Source organism: Acartia tonsa, chromosome 2 (assembly GCF_053477335.1).
Source record: "Acartia tonsa isolate MP-2025a chromosome 2, ASM5347733v1, whole genome shotgun sequence".
NCBI lineage: Eukaryota > Metazoa > Arthropoda > Copepoda > Calanoida > Acartiidae > Acartia > Acartia tonsa.
In genome coordinates this window covers 52766841-52785565 of record NC_137261.1, presented here as the reverse complement: position 1 = coordinate 52785565, position 18725 = coordinate 52766841, and the positions used below count along the sequence as shown (strand labels likewise).

The following is an 18725-nucleotide window of genomic DNA, read 5'->3' as shown; positions in this document are numbered from 1 at the left end:
CCGTATTTGCAGCTGTCGATACCATAACAGTTTTGTTTATAGAACCCACCTCTATAGTATAGATGTATATACAGACAACTACCTCCCTTCATTTTTCAAAGACCTCTTTCGTATGCTTCTAAATAATTTTCTGCTACTTAGCTGTGTTAATATAAGCGATACCATTGGTTGATTTTTAATGACCCAATAGGAAAATTGCACAAGACGATTGAGATGGGGAGATACAGCTATTTAACCCTTTCTCCCTCTAGTGTTTTACTCTAATACTGGAACTGAACATCAATTTATCGCTCATTGTCTTATCCCTTGAGATCCCTGATATTATCCATAAAACACTATAAGATCTATATCTAACAAATATTGGTAAAGTCAAACCCATATTTCTGCACACTCAAAAACTGGATGATATTCACCCAGTAGTCAGATAATGTACATAAGTTTTAAAAGTACAAGAGAAATTAACCACTGAAAACTTTGTATCATTAATGTAATATTTGCTTTTAAGAATCTCTTTGTTTGGAACTTTTTAGTAAACTAGCGGCTCTGTAACCAAAGAAGTATATAGGGGAAATGAAAATAACCTAAAACCATCCCACGGACTAAATATAAACTTTAGAAAGCCTAAAACCAACCCGTGACATATGTAAAGCTTCCCTGTAAAGAAAAACTTAAATAGGCTCGTAGTTTATATAAGAGAATAAACATTCTCATAAATTTTAGTAAAATTTCAGTAAACAAGGATAACAACATCCATAAAAGCGAAGCTCTGAAACGGTAGGACAAACGAACATTAACATTTAGTGTTAGAACTAAATAATCAGAACACAAATACATAAACGTCGAAGCAAAATTGTAAATACAGGGTGGGGCAAATAAGACCGGACAAACTTTAAACGGCCATAGCGCCAAAACTACTTGACCAATCAGGACGTTTGACCACACTATTAAAAGCTTAGGTTATGACTTTTTAGCACAAAAAAAATCTTTGGACGAAGATGGACGTGTACAACGAGCTGGCCGCGCATATGTTCAACAAGGCAGATTCCAATTGCGCCGGTGGTTTAATCTGGATACTCGACTAGGGCCCACTAAATCTGACCTCAGCCTATCTGTAGGTGAGGTAGAGTTATGCAACTTGCTGGGGATACTGTTAGATACATAAGTAAGACACTAGAAAAGACTAGAGCTCTCTATCTGAAATGGCTTGGCCGTAGTACTCCAGCAAAGTGAAACGGGGCAGATTTTTAGATGTAAAAAAAGTCAAAAACAGTGAAAATTCGTGAAAATTTCTCGGTTCTTGACTCCAGGGACCCATATTAAACTTTAAACCTCATATAGACTATGGGTTGCGTTGACAACCCTAGCTGAAACTTCATGCCATTTCCAAAAAGGTAAAGAACGTCGTTCTAGCTCAACTGTGGTCCAAATAAGAGCCTCCGTGTATAAGGGTAGCTTGAAAGTTGGGCAAATTTGGATCCTGCGGTTACTCACGTTCCTAAGGAAATGTGGCCTCCCAGCAGCCCGATCTTAATCCAATGGACTTTTGGGCCTAGGGCTACTTTGAAGCATGCACCAATAGACGTGCCCATACCACAAAGACCTCCCTCATTGCCACTATCAAGGAGAACTACGCCAGCTTGGACAGGTACATTTTGACCTGGACTTGCCGGCGGTTGAGGAGGCGGGTAGAGGCGGTGATTTAGGCTGACGGCGATTTTATTGATACCTATTTTGCTTGCCACTTTTTAAAATTCCATAAAATCTTTAAAATTGACGATTTTATGTTCATTTCTATAGAAGTTAGAATTTGTCCGGTCTTATTTGCCCCACCCTGTAAATTTGTTGAAAACTGAAAAAAAGCTATTAAAAATTCATAGGCAATGCACAACAAAGGACCCTAAATTAACCGCTTGTCAGAAAAGGGGGGATATAAGCTAGGAATATATTATATGTTTCTTCATTTTTGATTGGATAGGCTGACTGTCCATATCGGAAAGCTTTGATCTTTGATTTAGGCATGAAAGAGTCGAGCTGTTGATTGCAAACTTATCTAATTTTTTAGCTTCGCTTTCATGGATTTTAAAATATAAAACTGTTTTGTTATCACTTATCCATGACTAGAGAAACATAACTTTATCGAATGAAGTTTTCATTTGAAAATGTTTTGAATTCCCCGAACACTTTTTATCACTTTATGTAGTGTCAAGTAACCAATACTATTTGTGTAAATGCTCAGCAAAGGAGGGGTCATTGGAATGTCTACTTTATCTTAAAGGTAATTTTATTGAATTTTTATAGGTTGATAGTGTCTACACTTTTAAACCAATAATTTTTATTTATATATTATTTTGAATATCTTCATTGGGGATTTATTACAAATTAGCATCCATTGTCTTATCCCAAAAGATCCCTGGCAAAGGCTTGTACAATTTATAAAACCTATTAAGTATTTATTACGCTCTTTGCCGGGTAGTCGTAGGTTTGAATCTCAGCTCAACACTGCGTCATAATTAAAGACATTAACATGAACTATACTGTTGCTATGTTAGGTGCGGACATTTAAGGTTATAGCAGGGGGCATGCTTTGGCCTAAAAACAATTACATTTCACAGTTAGGAATTTCTGACAAAGATCATTAGGGTTAAAGGGTTAGTAGTCTCTAGTAAGTTTTGCCGAATATCTATGCAAATTATTAGCAAGATTTGGTTAAGATAATCACAAAAATAGAACTTAATGACATATCCTGTCTTCTAATTCAATAATTACTTCAAGTGTTTTGATCATACTAGAAGTAGAGAAACATTGAACTGTATAAAAATCATATTGATCCCCATAATTTCGTGATTTTGTTCTCTATTTATTGGTTTAAAAACTTTGGGGACTTTTGAATGTTAATTTGTTGTACCAACTGTCCAACAAATATTTAAAAAAAAACTTTGGGTACCAGTGTAATTTACAGTCCAATGTTCTCTCCCTACCTAGATAAAAATGACTTAATTTATAGAGAGAGGTCAAAAAAGTTTCTGAACCAGCCAGCTGCCTTATTCTGAATGCACTTCTGATTACTAACGATTCTAAATTAAATTAAAGATTAAATTTGGTTACAAAACTCTTATTGTTTAATCAAAATAATTTTAAAAAACATTGAAAAATTCCCTGCTACTTAACATTAATCTTAAGTAAATAAAAAAAGACACAAAAGCAAACAATTAGAGCAAAATATTATTTTCAAAATATTTTTCACTGGAAAGTTGATAGGTAATATTTTTTTATTTAACTATTTCCATTTAAATGATTATTTACAAAATTAATCATATTTAACAACTAATTCCTTTTACAATGAATTTATAAAATTTAATATTGATATATCCGTAATTATTAATATAATAGGTACTGGAAAATAACAAAAAGAATTAACAATTTCAATTAACTGCTTCCTCGAAGCAAATAGTTTAAAAATACATATTTAAAAGTTAAAATCTGTAAATCATTTACAAAAGAATTTTAAATGAAATATTTTACTTTTAGTTTAAATAGAATTTTTTTATAAGTAAAAAACTAAAGAAATTAGATTTTGATCTATTTTTATTCAAATTAGTTTTAAATCATCGTTTATATTTGAGATGGAGTGCGCATGGTCTTGCCTAATTGGGGGAGGGGGGGAGGGGGAAAGAAAAAAAAGGGTTTTAAGTACTAAAACGCAACAAAAAAAAGAAAATTGCAAATATAAACAAAAAAAGTAAGATATATAGTTTGACACCTTATTTAAATTTTGTACAGTAATTATTTTAAAAAATCTATTTTGTTGAACCCCAGTAAATCAAAACTTTTAACTTTATGAGCTAGTCATGAATGGGTTAAAGAAAAATCACAACTGTTAGGACACGTTCTTTCAATATAAAGATATTAATACACTATAGCATGCCAACTTTTAATAATTATCTCAAATGTCCAGCAATGTTCTCCAGTTCATTGGTGGCATTTTCTTGAATCGACAGGATCTGAGCACTCTTCCTGGGGCCATGTAAATGTTTCAAACATCTTTTGTACATCATAAACAAATTCTGATGCAGCTGAAAAAAGAGGAATTTAATAACGATCGAAAGAAACAGTAAAAAAAAATATGTATAAGAATTTAGATATTAGTTGTCAAAAGCATGTATATTAGAAAAAAATCACGAAACCTTTTCAACAATTTTAATTTCTTAATATTTATATTTCAGTACTATGACTAACAGACTGACTGTCAAAGTAAATTACATACTGGATGCTCAAAACAACGAGAAATTTAATTTTGATATTTTCAACTACAAAAATTTTAAGAATCGGACCATAAACACCAAAGATATGAGGAAAAATGTAAAAAATATAAAAAGAGCCAAAAACCTGCAAAAAGACAGTCTGACCGTCATAGTTGTTTTCTTGAAACAACAGGAAATCAAAGAAGATAAAGTATAGAATAGAATCCAGGTAGAAGATTCTATTCTATACTGAAGTAAAATTGGAACTTTTGAAAGACCAAAACGGCTATAAGGCTGTTAGTAAATAACATGATTTCAGTAATTATTCAGAAATAATATTCAAAATAAATTCCTTTTGCAATAGTTTACTAAAAGCCATGTACCCAAGAATCCAGCTTCCTCTTCCCTATTCACAATGGATTAAAAATGAATTTAATGTGCATATTAAGCCTTAAAAAAAATTAATTATGTAAATTTTACAAAAAAAAATATTGGTCTCAGTATTTACATTATAAAACTAGGTTGCGCTCTTATGTTTGTTTTTAAACAGCTGATTTATACATGATAGCAACTACATCCATACATTAACTTGTGGAAGGGGGGGATGGGGAAGGAAGGGGATGTACCCATTTAGGTGACCCTTTAAAATTACAAATGTGGTCAATTGTACTTACCAAAATTAAAACAAGAGTATGTACTAGTGACAACTAGTCATTGTGATTTGTACTTTAGCAATATTGTCTTTACTGCGCAAGTCAAAGATTCCTTCAAATTTCCCAGAAATATTTAAGGTTTTCATTTCTATTCCTCCTTATTCTATGCAGGAAATTTAATTTTGATACTAAATCTGAAAAAATTTTGGAAATCGGACCATAAACACAAAAGATATGGAAATGTGAAAAATAATGGAAATGTTGTCAAAAAATTTCAGTTTTTTATTTTTTTTAGGAGCCAAATTAAGACGGACCGACGGACAGACGGACATTTCTAATTATAGAGTAGCTTCGCTACTAATAAGGGGGTAGGTTTCAGAGTTCGACTAGTCAAGAAAATAAACTTACCTTTTTAATAATAATTTTTTCCTCTGGATTCAATGTTTCCAGCGTTGTTTGGTCCAGGTCTATGGCAGCTGTGAAAAATGCCAGAACCATCAGCGTGTTAGATTTGGAGAAAGTTCTCCCTAGGTCCCTACAATCAAAGGCAAGTTTCTGAAAATCATATGTTTTTCTGTGCCATGGTATCTAGGGGCTTTATAATCGCAAACTTGAAAAAATAGCCTAAAATTAAACCAAAAACATAGTTAATAAATTAAAATAGCCTAATATCAATTAAATTTTCATGGAAATATTAAGCTTCAGACAAAAAAAACCTTACTACTTTATTTCATAGGATATAAATTAATAAGGATGAAAACATCCAGAAGTAACGAAGCCCCAAAAAAATCCTGAACAGAAAACGGACAAAGAGAGTTACAGAGTTGTTCAGTGGTAATAAAATAAAGAAAAAGAAAGAGAAAGAAGGACATAATTAAGAGAACGATAGAAAGTCAAGAAACTTTTATAGAATTATCATTACGTCTTTTTAAAAGCGAAGCTTTTATATAATTAGGGTCGGTCCGTCCGTACGTCCGTCCGTAACGGATAGCTTTTTTCGTTAATTTAGACATGTTAGAATTGTCCTATCGATTTCAAATTTTGCATGGTGATTCCTTTAGTAGTTAGGTACGATTTAGAAAGCGTAGCAACTCTATAATCATTACCAAAATGTCCGTACGTCCATTTTAAACATGTTGATTTTTTACATTTTTAAACAGTTTTTTTCCGTTAATTTAGGCATGTTAGAAATGTCCTATCAATTTCAAATTTTGCATGGTGATTCCTGTAATAGTTAGGTACGAGTTAGAAAGCGTAGCAACTCTATAATCATTACCAGAATGTCCGTACGTCCATTTTAAACATGTTGATTTTTTTTACATTTTTAACAACAAATTTGTATGTGACCTAATTATTTGATTGGTCTGATTTTTGGTATACTGATTCCTGGGACAACAAAGTACAATATTATAAGCAAAGCAACTCTATAATCAAGTCCTAAAAATGTAAGTATGTCCATAATCATTATCCTGTATCAAGCAGTTTTTCAACAAATTTACTTACAATTTTACTTTGACTCTTATACATTCGCATTCTGATTATTCAGTTCTGACATTACACAAGTATTAATATCCGTTTGTCCTACCGTTTCAGAGCTTCGCTTTTATGGATGTTGTCATCCTTGTTTTAGTATAACGTACCATAACTGCCTGGTCATAGTAATTTGTATGCTGGATGGTCTTTAATAAATAATAAGTCCATATCTTATCTATCAAACAAAAAACTAACATACAGATCATAGACGTCTAAGGTTTTTTTCTGGTGGGGGTAAACAATTTTAAGGGGGGGGGGGGTAAAATGAAAAACCTCAAAATTTACCCCCGGGGTAAAATTTTTGAGGTTTTTTTAAAATTTTATTAAATATTTAGTATTAAAAGTGCGCGCGAAGCGCGCAAAAATTTTTTTTTTTAGAGATTTTTTATTTTTGGGAGGGTATTTAGTATTTACCCCCCCAAAATCGTTTGGGGGGGGGGGTAATCGCCCAATTACCTCCCCCCTTGGACGTCTATGATACAGATAGACAAACGGACATGCATAGTGAACTATTGTGTAGCTCCCTAGCTCTGTGATAAAATGTGATTACATTTTTTTAAATTGTAGAATATTTACAGAATAATGTTAAAATTAATATAAAAATATGTAATACATGAACATGCGCTAATGATTACAGAGTTTATTCACAGTGCGTATAAAGGTGCTTTGACTTTTGTATCAGAACTTAAATTGGGACATAGTGCATTTCATTACCCTAGGTTAGGTAACTTCATTTCACTTTTCAATAAAATCTAAAATGCAACCGTTTTTGAGAAAATTAAATTTGAAATTTCAAGTTCAATGTTCATCCACTGGGAGTTACTGCATAGTCATGACAAGAAAAGCAAAGATTATTTATTTAAAATTTTTAACAGCTTTGCTTTTATAAAGTTCTTCATAAAACCACTCCTGAAGTGAGTTAATTAATGTCTTTTGTATCAATTGCTTTGTTAAGGTCACGGAAATTCAGCTTAAATAAATCATAAATATAGAGATTTTATGACTGACTTTATTAAAGCAAAGTTGTTCAAATATTTAAATAAATAACCTTTGCTTTTCTTGTAATGATTATGCGGTAACTCCTAGTGGATGAAAATTGAACTTGAAATTTTTAAATCTAATTTTCTTAATAACTGCTGCATTTTAGATTTGATTGAAAAGTGAAATTAAGTTACCTAACCTAGGGTAATGAGCACCTTCATACGCACTGTGTATTGTTTTCTAAATTATACCTAGCTGTTCCAGGAATCACCCTTTAAAGAACCTGCCTGAATATGTACTGATCAAAGTTTCATTATTTTTACCTACCAGTTACGTCCCCCTTTTTTTAATACAGAAACCAAACTTTAAAACACATAATTTTAACTAGGGATTTAAAGTCCCCTCCCTCCCTTATTATTTTTTACCTCATATTCTCCATGTGCCGAATTCTTAATTGTAGACGATCCATTTCTTCTTTACTAAATATTATTAATTTAGTTAATAGCTAATTACATTTATGAAATGGTATTTGAGTAAAAAATTTTAATTATATCAAAATAGGAAAAGATAAGACAATTTGCTAAGCCTCAAATATTGATTGATTGATTGATTAGCCATAGTTTCTTAGGGTTTGGGCCTAAGTAGTCATGGAGTAGGCTGAGACACTTTTGTCTAGCCACTAGGGCTATCAAGCTCCACGTTCAAGCACATTATGACTTGACCCGCTGTCTCATGAGAGCTACTCATTATTACCTCACCCTCGCCGAGTATGGCAGGTGTCCCAATTTAAGTCACCGTAGTGAATGACGCTCTCCTCAGAGGAGCTTGGGATAAGGGTAGTACTGATATTATGTACGTGACTATTGAGTATCCAAACTTACCCAATAATCCCCTTCTAGCACAACCAGGGGAAGTTGCGTGATTATTATTGCGAATGAGAATTTCGAGTCAACACACGGAGAATTGAACTTGAACTCTCACAACCGTAGTTCAGTGTGTTACCACTGAGCCACGGCGCCCCTTTAGCCTCAAATATAAACCCATTTGGATGGTTGACAAATATTTTTTTTTTGAAAAGAATGATTGTTCTATTTTGGTGAGGTTTAGAAATATGGAAAATGTTAGAAAGTTGGGAATGTTATTTTGACCAAACAAGACAGGATTCGATAAATTGCCCAAAGTTAAGGAGCCGCCGAATCAGAGTTCATGTTTATAAACTTTAGGAGGGATCACTATTTTTATAGTTTGATAGCATTGTCCTATCCATCTCCTAAAAGTATCTAACTCTTACCTTTTCCCCTTTTTGTTAACATTAGTAGGATCTCCAAAGACAACTTCATAGGTGCTGGTAGGAAACTTGGAATAATCCTGAATGCCAAGGCTCTCCAATACCTGCTTAGACCCTACCTCGAATGTGACACTTTCCTAATTAAAATAAATGTTGGTTTTATGTTACCCTAACAGTCTGGCTCCTTTTAGGACTTCTAAATCCCGGTTGGGGTGGGGGGATAACACCCAACGCCCTTGTAATTCAGTCTCTAATAGAGTTAGAGGGCTAAATATTTTTTTTTGTTGCTTTCATGTTTGATGAAGAACTATAATACAATCAAAGTCATAATTTGTTTCCTTCATCCCTTAATTTATCAACTTTTGATTTTAAGTCATTTTTTGATTAGCAACCTTGAAAAGGGCTGAAATCTATTTTTATGATTGAAGCTAGAAAAAAACTTTTTCATGAAAAAGGGAACTATCCACTAACGAGAGCAAGTGATTCTAAGCACCTTCCATCATTGATCCATAGTATTTTTTAGTGAATATACTAGGTTTAGGTTAAATATTTGGTAAAAAACTAAAAAGTTGGGTTTAACCATGGTTTTATATGAAAAGAAACTTTGAAATGTAAATTGTATTTTTTTTATGCAATATCATCTAATGCTTTGTTGAGTTCAAATGACAAAAAAATATCACAGCAGAAAAGCATCAAGTGCTGTAATTTGCAAAATTACTTTAATTAAACTGTTTACATTATTACAAGTTACCAACCCCTTTTCTAAATTGACATTTTCAAAATAATATACTTTTGTGTCAAAGCTTTTAAAAAACAGTTTGAACTCATCAAAACATTTGACGATATTGCGCTAAAAAATGCATTACTTTTCAAAGTGTTTTCATATAAAACCATGGTGAAACCTAACTATTTAGTCGTTACATCAAATATTAAACATAAATCTAGTATATTCACTAAAAAAATACTATGGATCAATGCTGGAAGGTGCTCTATTTCGTGGATAGTTCCCTTTAGTTTTATTCTCTTACTACTGAGTATCTGTCCCTATAGATATACCTGGTCAATGAGGTTTGAGGCTTGATGTCCAAAGAAATGACTGGACAGCATTATGTTTATACATCTACCACTATTTCTCTAGATAAAACATTTAATACAATACTGCAAAAATATAAAAGCATTTTATTTAAAGTTTTTTTTTAAATGGAAGACTTTTGTGCGAATTTGGTTGGTTTAATGCTATTTTTGAAATTAAATTAACTTTACCAATAGATCTTCTGTTAGATTGCAAAAAGAATATAAAAATGCTTTAATCTTTCTTAACAGAATCAATTCAAAATTTCATAAATCAGAAGCTATCCATAGTTCTCAATTTTGATCTCAAATTTTCAGTTAAGCATTGAAATGTCCCTCCATAGGTAAATTCTTCAGAAAAGAAATTTGAGTAGGGTTGATGGGTTTGAGGACGCAGCAGAATAAATTATCAACAAAAGTATGGGAATAGTTATTTATTACATTTTGTATTAAAAAAAGCTTTCTGCGAATATAAAATTGTACAATTACAAGATTAAAACCAGTTTTGTTAGTTCTGAGATGTTGAAGGCACGGGTTAATATACATTATTTATCAGTAGGCCTTAGAACAGGTTCCAATTCAGTGAAGCCCTACTGGAAAACAATTTACCTTGGCAAGGAGCTGTCTAGTCTGCAGCCGCATCCGTTCAAAATCTGGTAGGGAGGTGACCAGCTTGAAAAACCAGCCGCACATCATCACACTTGACTCCAGCACCTGGACAATAAATATACAAAGTCTAGATCAACAATTATACATCAAGAATTCAAATAATAGATGTATTTTTACAGAGCTCTATTTATTGAAATAAATGACAAATGTGAATAAATAAAAAAAAACTTCTGCTAGAAATTCTGGGTATAGTCAGTTTCGTGACAACACCTCTTAAGGAGCGTTTCTTCGTATTTTCACAGTAGCTTTTGAAAGGTTAATTTAGGTGTTTGCCTTGCAGGGTTAGGCAATTGACCCCGCAGTGTTAGTGCCCCCAGCAAGGGCCAGAAATAGGAGAAAAGCTAATGTGAAAATACATTGTTTCGAAAGGGACTATATTTGAAATTACTTTTTGGATAAATTATTGTATCTGGTTAAGCATAGATGGTAATAACTGTATTACCTGTTTGTTTCTCTCCGCCATGTTGAGATTACCCATGTGGACATTCAGTAAAGACATTGTGTTACCTAAATCGATTAATTGTTAAAATATTTATTAAAACCAGGGACCCTAAGGGATAAGATTATGAACTGTAAATTTATGTTCTGTTATGATGAACAAAATCAACTCTTCTATGCATGAAAATTGTTGAGGATCAGTTTAATTTAGAGTTGAATACAAATTTTATAATGATGTTATTTTTGAGGGAAGATTTTATTCGGAAGATGATGGCTATAAACCTTCCCAAGACCTATGAGAACCTGTAAAGGAGAATTATATTAGTTAAGTGGTTAGCAAGATCCTTTGGTAAAATCAGTCAGATAGACATCCTGTTACTTTATTATAAGGATTAAACCTTCTATAAATAAAAATTGTTGAGGCCCAGTATAATTTACAAACCAACTAATGGTTTACAATATGTAAAATGTACTACTAACCTGTCTTGATTCCAAATGAAATAGTTTCCGAAGTGAACAAATTTTTGAGAGCCTTAGCTCTGATGTTCTCTTCAAGAGTGAAGCATATTTCTAAATTGCTGTTTAGCAGTGGGGCTGAAAGCACTGAGGAATCTTCATTCCCGTTATTATCTAAAGTTATCGTAATTATATATTGGTATTAAAAAATATTGACAAATGCAAAACCATGCTTAATGCACAATATGCTTACATAAAAAACTTACCTTGAAAAGTGAGGCTTTTAGACAGGCACTTTGAATTGATAGAAAGATTGAAGGGATTTCCATTTTCACTTTGTACTCTCTCATTGTATCCATCTTTTAGAAACTCAAAGATATGGCTGAAATAAATTATGCATTGTTAGTTTTATATTGTTAGGAAGCAAATATAATGAAACTTGTCAAAGGAACCCTGCAATTAATCTACCGCTTTAACTACTAAAAGACTGCTACAAGCAGACCCAATACTCAAAATTTGAAGCCTCCAGCTTCAATAACAAAAAAGTTATGTACATTTTAAAATGATATTTTTAGTACAATGAAAATTTCTACCTATTCTAAACAAATTTCAGTTTTACAATTAATTTTATCAGAATCTCATAAAAACCTGTAAGAAGATGAATTTAGTAGATTTGCTGCTTCTACAAACATGTTCAAAGCAGAGTTCTTCTGAGCCACCACTTGTTCTTCGCCGAGTTTCAGGGCACCTAAAATTTACACATTTGTAATGCCTCAACTTGTGTGAAACATTAACATGTGTAGGATTTTACCCAACCTAACTTTACTCTAATAATATCTTATTTCATAATAGTGAAACATTTACTATTCAGTCAAAGATATAAATCATTTTAAATTGTCTTAACTACTAAATAAGAAACAAACCTCTGTGTTCCACATTTGATGTGACTCCAGGTAGATTCCAATGGTTGTGCTGATAAGCAGGGCTGGATAAAGCCACAGGAAATCTTGAAGGTGTGTTTGTCTGGGCAAATCCTTGATTAAACGTTGCTGGAAATTGATGGGACATTTGATAAACATTTTTGTTAAAATTTTGTCCAGCTAAACCAAAAGCATTCATCTGGAATGGTCTTGATTCAGCAAATAAAGTATTTGCCCTTTGATCTAATAATTGAACGTTTTGATCTTTGTTGAAATACTTTCCAGGTAATCCACTACCAAACATCCCTAACATTTCAGAATGCTGAATAGATCTGTCACTGTTCCCATCACTGTAACTTTGTTCAGCCTCTTCCTGTACACTGATTGGAGAACTTTGTTCCGATTTGAAAGAATAATTAGTAGTGTCTTTGTCAAATAATGGAATAATATCACCTAATGTAGGTCCTGAGTATTCCTTGTCAAAAAGCCTGGAAAGTGATTTTTTGTGATCCATCTGTGCTGGCTGAGTGTTCACAATCATTGCTGGCTGCTGACTTGTTGAAAACAATGGAGACGTCAACTTGCTGTTCATTAGTTGTGATGGCAGGCTTGGTGCTGAACTTAGCAGTTGTGGCTCTGCTTTACTAAATAAAGTTTGATCTTGCTTCATTTGACCAAATATTGAATGTGTCATAAGTCCAGTATTGAAATGATTGACTTGTTGATCTCTATTGAACATCAAACTAGACTGTTTATTGGCAACATTAAAATGTGTCTCCGCATTTAACACTGGACTTGTAGGCTGATAAAAGGGAGGGCTGTTGTTTGTCATTGGTAGTTGTTCAGGCTTTGTGCTTAGTGATGTCAACATTTGTTTCTCTCTAATGACCTGCAGTTGCTTTATAAATTGTGCCTGCAGGAGAGCTGTGTTGTTGGCAGCAGGTTCTGTTGGTTGGACACATTCTATGTCAGGTTCATCTAGTTCTGTCTGGCTGCTTGACTTCACACGGCGTCCCTGAACATTTTTAGAAGTACATTTCTGTAATTAATTCTAATACACTTTAGTGATGAAGAAATTATCTAGAAATGTACAATATGTATTTACGAGAATTGAATTTCAACTTACATAATTCAATCATTAATTCATACATTTAAAGATTTACTAAATGTAGGTAAGTAGATAAAATCTTCGCTCTATCAAATGTTTATTCAATATTTATTAGACATCAGATTTTTTGTAAAAACCTTACTTATTTAATTGACTTTAAAATGTATATTCTGATAAATCTTAATTGCTGTTTTATGTTTAATGTTAAATCAATAAATTTAGATTGAAAATAATTGAGTTTTTATCTCTAAGGATTTTTTAATGTTGGGTGCTAATTGACATAACATTATTATTATCCTCACTTAAAAGTAACAGGATGTGTGTCTGTCTATGTAAAGCTTATAATAGGTCCATGGAAAGTATTTTACTAATTTTAGTTATGGTTCTTTTACCCTCACAATAGAAATGGCACCTTGGAAAAAATTACAATCCTATCAAACTATATTTCCCTCTATATAAAAAAACCTATAAATTTAAAATCTGGAAGGTGCAACATCTGCCTTTTTACCCTCTTTTCTCATCCTCATAGTGAATTTTTGTGTACACAACTGATGAGCAGTCAATATTCTATAAATAAATACCTTGATAAGTTTTGGTTTCATGCCAACTTGGATACATTTCTTGTATCTGCAGGCAGAACAGGTTTTGTTGGATTCTGTTATCACACAGTTACCTCCAGTGGCGCGACAAAACAAGGATCCTACAAATATAAATGTTAAAAATGGAAGTTTCTGTGGAGTAAAAGCAAATATAGGCATTAGATAATCAATGCTAAAGCTGAGAATTTCTTTTAGCCTGTAATATCAAGTTTATTATAAAAATTATTATGCATTTATATAGACTGGACCAGATTATGGTAAACACAATTATACCTTTTGTCGATTAGACAGTTTGCCTATAAGTTCTTGTCGAGTAATTGTTTTGAAATAAATTAAAAATTTAGTTAGGGGAGAGTTTTTTTTTATCTAGTGTTAAATGTTACATTCGGCTAGGTTAGGTTAGGTTATATAGAGTACAAATATGGTAGAAAAGTTAGGAAAATTCTGTTTGCACAACCAAATCAGTAATTTAACAAGGATGACAACATCCATAAAAGCAAAGTTTTGAAATTGAAGGACAAACGAACATTAACACATGTAGAGTGTCAGAACTGAATAAGCAGATTATTATTGCATAAGTATAAACAAAATAGTAAGTAAATTTGTTGCAAAACTGCATTAATACATAAAACTATTTAAGGACATACTTACAATTTTAGGACTTAATTATAGAGATGCTTCGCTTATAACATTGTACCTTGTTGTAATAAAAATCAGTATTCCAAAAATCAGATGAATCGGATAATTCTAACATACAAGATTTTATATAAAAAAAAGTACAAAATCAACATGTTTTAAATGGACAGTTTGAAATCGAAAGGATAATTCTAACATGCCTAAATTAACAAAAAGAGCTAACTGTGACGGACCAACGGACCGACCCTAATTATAGAAAAGTTTTGCTTTTATAAAAGATACCAAAACTTTTGGGTTGAGCTAACTAATGAGAGCCTGTTTTATAAAAACACCTATTATTTACAGTCCAAAGTCAGTTTCTGTCTGTATAATATGTCTACTAAGATATACATATAAGTTTTCCGGAATTTTAAAGTTAGGGGGAGATTTGAAATCTGCATCAAATTTTGAGGATTTTTTATAAAATTCGTTTTTTCTATAATTCTTTATCTAAAAGCGGAAATGCAATTTAAGTTAATTAATTTTGGCATCTGTGATTGGTGGATTTAAAAAATCTGCGCTCTGGTTGGATGGCGTACATCATTCAACCAATTAGATCGCAGGTAGTTTAAAATCCACCTATCCTATTGGTCAAAATTAATTAACTTAAAATGCATTTCCGCTTTTAGATAAAGAATTATACAAAAACCGAATTTTATAAAAAAAATCCTTAAAATTTGATGCAGATTTCAAATCTCCCCCTAACATTAAAATTCCGGAAAACTTATATATCTTAATGTCTACCTGAGTTAGACTGTAGGATTGTCCTTCTAAAGAAAGCCCTGCAGGGGAAACAACAAACTCCTAAACAAATTATTTGGTAAATCATTTTATATAAAGTAGTAAGATTTTGATAACTGGTTTAAGGCTATTTTCTATCCCAATGCAACTCCAATGCAGAGCCCCTAGATTGAAATAATCAGAGCTCGGCTGCAAAGCTGCACCCGCAGCCACCATTAATTTCTCATATATTAAAAAAAAGGGCTCACAATTTGAACAATAAGCAGCAAAGATGTACTTGAATAAATTTCGAGTTCAATTTAAATGACAATCTATATACTAATTAAACTTTCAGAAATAATATATTAGTGGTTAGTTCAAAGGCGTCCAGACATTATAATTTTTTTTAAGGGGGGGGGGTAATCATCCCTTTACACCCCCCCCTCTCCATTGGACGTCTTTGGGTTAGTTGTATTTTATTTTGTTGTTTTTTTAACTTGCGTACATTCTTGGTCTACTTGTTATCAAATTTATTTCATTTTTAGATTGTAAAGGTCAGTTGTATTTGAACTGCCGAATGTGTACACAGTTTCCTGGGTGTTACCTTATCCTATCTTAATATTTACTACTGGCTAAAAATGCTTCAAACTTCCCCACACCCCAAAAAAATATTAAAATCTAAAATTAAAATTTTGATTTTTTTTAAGTTTGAAGTTTTTTAGCTAGTAGTAAATATTGAGATAGGATGAGGAAACACTGAGGAAACTGTGTACATATACGGCAATTCAAATTCAACTGGCCATTTTAAAGATTGCATTTGATAATAGAAATAGAAGAGTAGAAGAATATTCTGAACCCTTTTTTCGTCAAATCTAAGAGAGAACATTCCTAGCAGACAAAAGTATTGTTTACTTTCGACTCAAGCTGATGTGGATTCTTAAAAAATGATAGACTCGCTATTCGATAGTGAGGCAAAATTATTTTTGTGAAAAATCATCCAAAAGCACATTAAAAATCTACAAAAATTAAACAAAATCATATGTTAATAACCCTCTTAAGATTTTATTTCATTTTTGTAAATTTTTTTATTCGATTTTGGAGGATTTTTCACAAAAATAATTTTGCCTCACCAGCGAGTTGCCAGCCTAACTTTTTTTTAAGAATCCAACTTTGTTTCAAGCTTTCAAATTGTAAACGAAATTTTTGGGCAATTAATTCTGATTCCGCAAAGCTTTCTACTAAGAAAATATACTGTTAACAGCTGACTTTTATGTATGTATGAAATGAAAAAAAACATGCCTTCGTAGGAAAATGTGTACATAATTTCAACCAATGAGATCCAATGTAAATTCCGATGCGATTCTCCTATTGGCTCAATCAGACATTCCCTCTCTTTCTTAGTACCTTTATTCATTTGATTTGTTACTTTAGGGTCAGATTTTGTACAGTCCATATTTCATTCATACTTCTCGAGTTTCACTAAAGTTCAATGTACAAAATAAAACGATTTTCAAAAAAATATATTGATTTTTTATAATTAGTATATTTAGTGTTATCTGCCCTTGTACTTTTGAAAATAACATACATTATTGGTCCACTAGGTGTCTGTCATCCAAGATATTACCTCCATAGTGTTTATGTCCATTACATTTAGCCCCACAAACATGACAGTCCACTTCTTGGTCCATTTTCAACAAGAATTTCTAGTAAGCTCTTTAAACATACAATATTCATATAAATAATTCTTATTCAAGAGTAATGGTTTAACTAAAAAAAGAGAGAGAAATAGAGAGAGAGAGAGTTAATCATAAATAGTAAGAGAAATTGGAAGAGAAAGAGAGAGAGAGAAAGTTCATTGGAAACAAAAAAAAGGTAAAAATTATCTAGAATTAATCAGGGAGGAAGGGGATATTAGACTGCAAATCATACGGAACCTTAAAGTTTATTATTGCGTCTTAATTGGTTTTACTAATTAGCAGTGTCTATACATAAAAAAAACAAGGATGACAAAATCCATAAAAGCGAAGCTCTAAAACGATATGACAGACGAACATTAACTAATGTTGAGTGTCAGAACTGAATATACAAAATATGAAAATATAAGGTTTGACAAAATTATACCAACGTAAATTTGTTGCAAAACTTCTTAAATACACAATTCTGTTTAAGGACATACTGGCATTTTTAATACTTGATTATAAAAATGCTTTGCTCATAATATTGTACCTTATTGTAATAGGAATAAGTGATGAAAAAATCAGATCAATCGGATGATTTTATCACATAAAAATTGTTATTAAAAAAGTAAAAAAATCTAATTGTTTAAAATGGGCGTACGCAGGGGCGTCCAAGCTTTTTATTTTTTTTTTTTTTTGGGGGGGGGGAATTACCCCCCCTGAAATCTGCTGGCAGGGGTAAATTTTGTTTACCCCCCCCCCCCCTAAAAATTTACACCCGGGGTAAAGGTTTTGGGGGGGGTAATTTAAATTTTATTAAATATTTAGTATTAAAAATGCGCGCAAAATTTTTTTTGTTAGAGATTTTTTTTTTTTTTTTGGTGGGGGGTATTTAGTATTTACCCCCCCAAAATTGTTTAGGGGGGGGGGGGTAAATACCCCCTCCTAAATGTCACTTTTATAGTATCTTTACTAATTACTATTTAAGATTAGAGAAGTTTTAGAATTTTCACTTGAAAAAAATTATCTCGTTAATCTGAATAATAGTAAGGAATTAAAGTCTGTAAGTTTTTTATATGTTCGATCATAACATCCAAGTATTTGGCATAACTCTGTCAAAAATGATTTCAAAACAGACCCATCGATTAATGATTAATGTAAGCCCAAGTAATCAGTTTTGAAATATCTTTCTATTTCATGGAAAACTAATGAATATACTAAAAATATGCAAATTTGATATTAATGGTATTTCAATGAAAGAAAACTAAGAAAATAAGAAATTCGACCCTATCGCTTTAGAGAACAACTGCCAACCTCATGTTTTTAGGATAAAATCAAATACTTGTTAGAGATAATGATTAGCCCAAAACATAGACGAAGCCCAAAATGCATAACTTTTGCACCACGTCGTCTTCCTGTGACGTCATATTCTCCATCTCTTTTTAGGGATTTTCTTTTCCACTTCTCCTCTCATCTCCCTCATTTTATGACGTCACAGGAAGACGACGTGGTGCAAAAGTTGTGTATTTTAATCTTCGTCCAAAAAATAAAACAGGAAAACTTTTTATATGGTAAAATGATTAATTTTAAAATCTTAATTCTGTGGATGATAATCTTAGTGATGCTCCTACTGGTGGTGATGGTGACCCTGTTGGTATTTAAATACATGGGCATTATCACAACTTATCTATTGCACT

The 18725-nt window shown here is 32.1% G+C and overlaps 2 protein-coding genes across 2 annotated transcripts in view; both read right to left on the bottom strand.

Moving 5' to 3' along the window:
* The window catches only part of LOC145312130 (lysosomal phospholipase A and acyltransferase-like), a 138560-nt gene that overhangs the window by 62290 nt on the left and 57545 nt on the right, over nucleotides 1-18725 (bottom strand). The window lies entirely within an intron of this gene.
* On the bottom strand, nucleotides 3209-17118 carry LOC145312863 (uncharacterized). The gene is made up of 14 exons (XM_080152096.1): nucleotides 16977-17118; nucleotides 15377-15436; nucleotides 13940-14058; nucleotides 12254-13265; nucleotides 11979-12078; nucleotides 11597-11712; nucleotides 11355-11504; nucleotides 10879-10943; nucleotides 10377-10481; nucleotides 9753-9830; nucleotides 8700-8833; nucleotides 7834-7887; nucleotides 5303-5429; nucleotides 3209-4073 (listed from the first exon to the last, which is right to left on the bottom strand). The coding sequence occupies exons 1-14, from the start codon at nucleotides 17038-17040 to the stop codon at nucleotides 3939-3941; spliced, it is 2319 nt and encodes a 772-aa protein (XP_080008222.1). The 5' UTR covers nucleotides 17041-17118; the 3' UTR covers nucleotides 3209-3938.

Coding starts and splice junctions, on each gene's coding strand:
- LOC145312863 (XM_080152096.1), bottom strand. CDS start 17,040: ATGGACCAAGAAGTGGACTGTCATGTTTGTGGGGCTAAATGTAATGGA. Junction 15,437..16,976: donor TGGACATAAACACTATGGAG/GTAATATCTTGG, acceptor TAATTTGTTTAG/GAGTTTGTTGTTTCCCCTGC. Junction 11,713..11,978: donor CTAAATTCATCTTCTTACAG/GTTTTTATGAGA, acceptor AATTTATTTCAG/CCATATCTTTGAGTTTCTAA.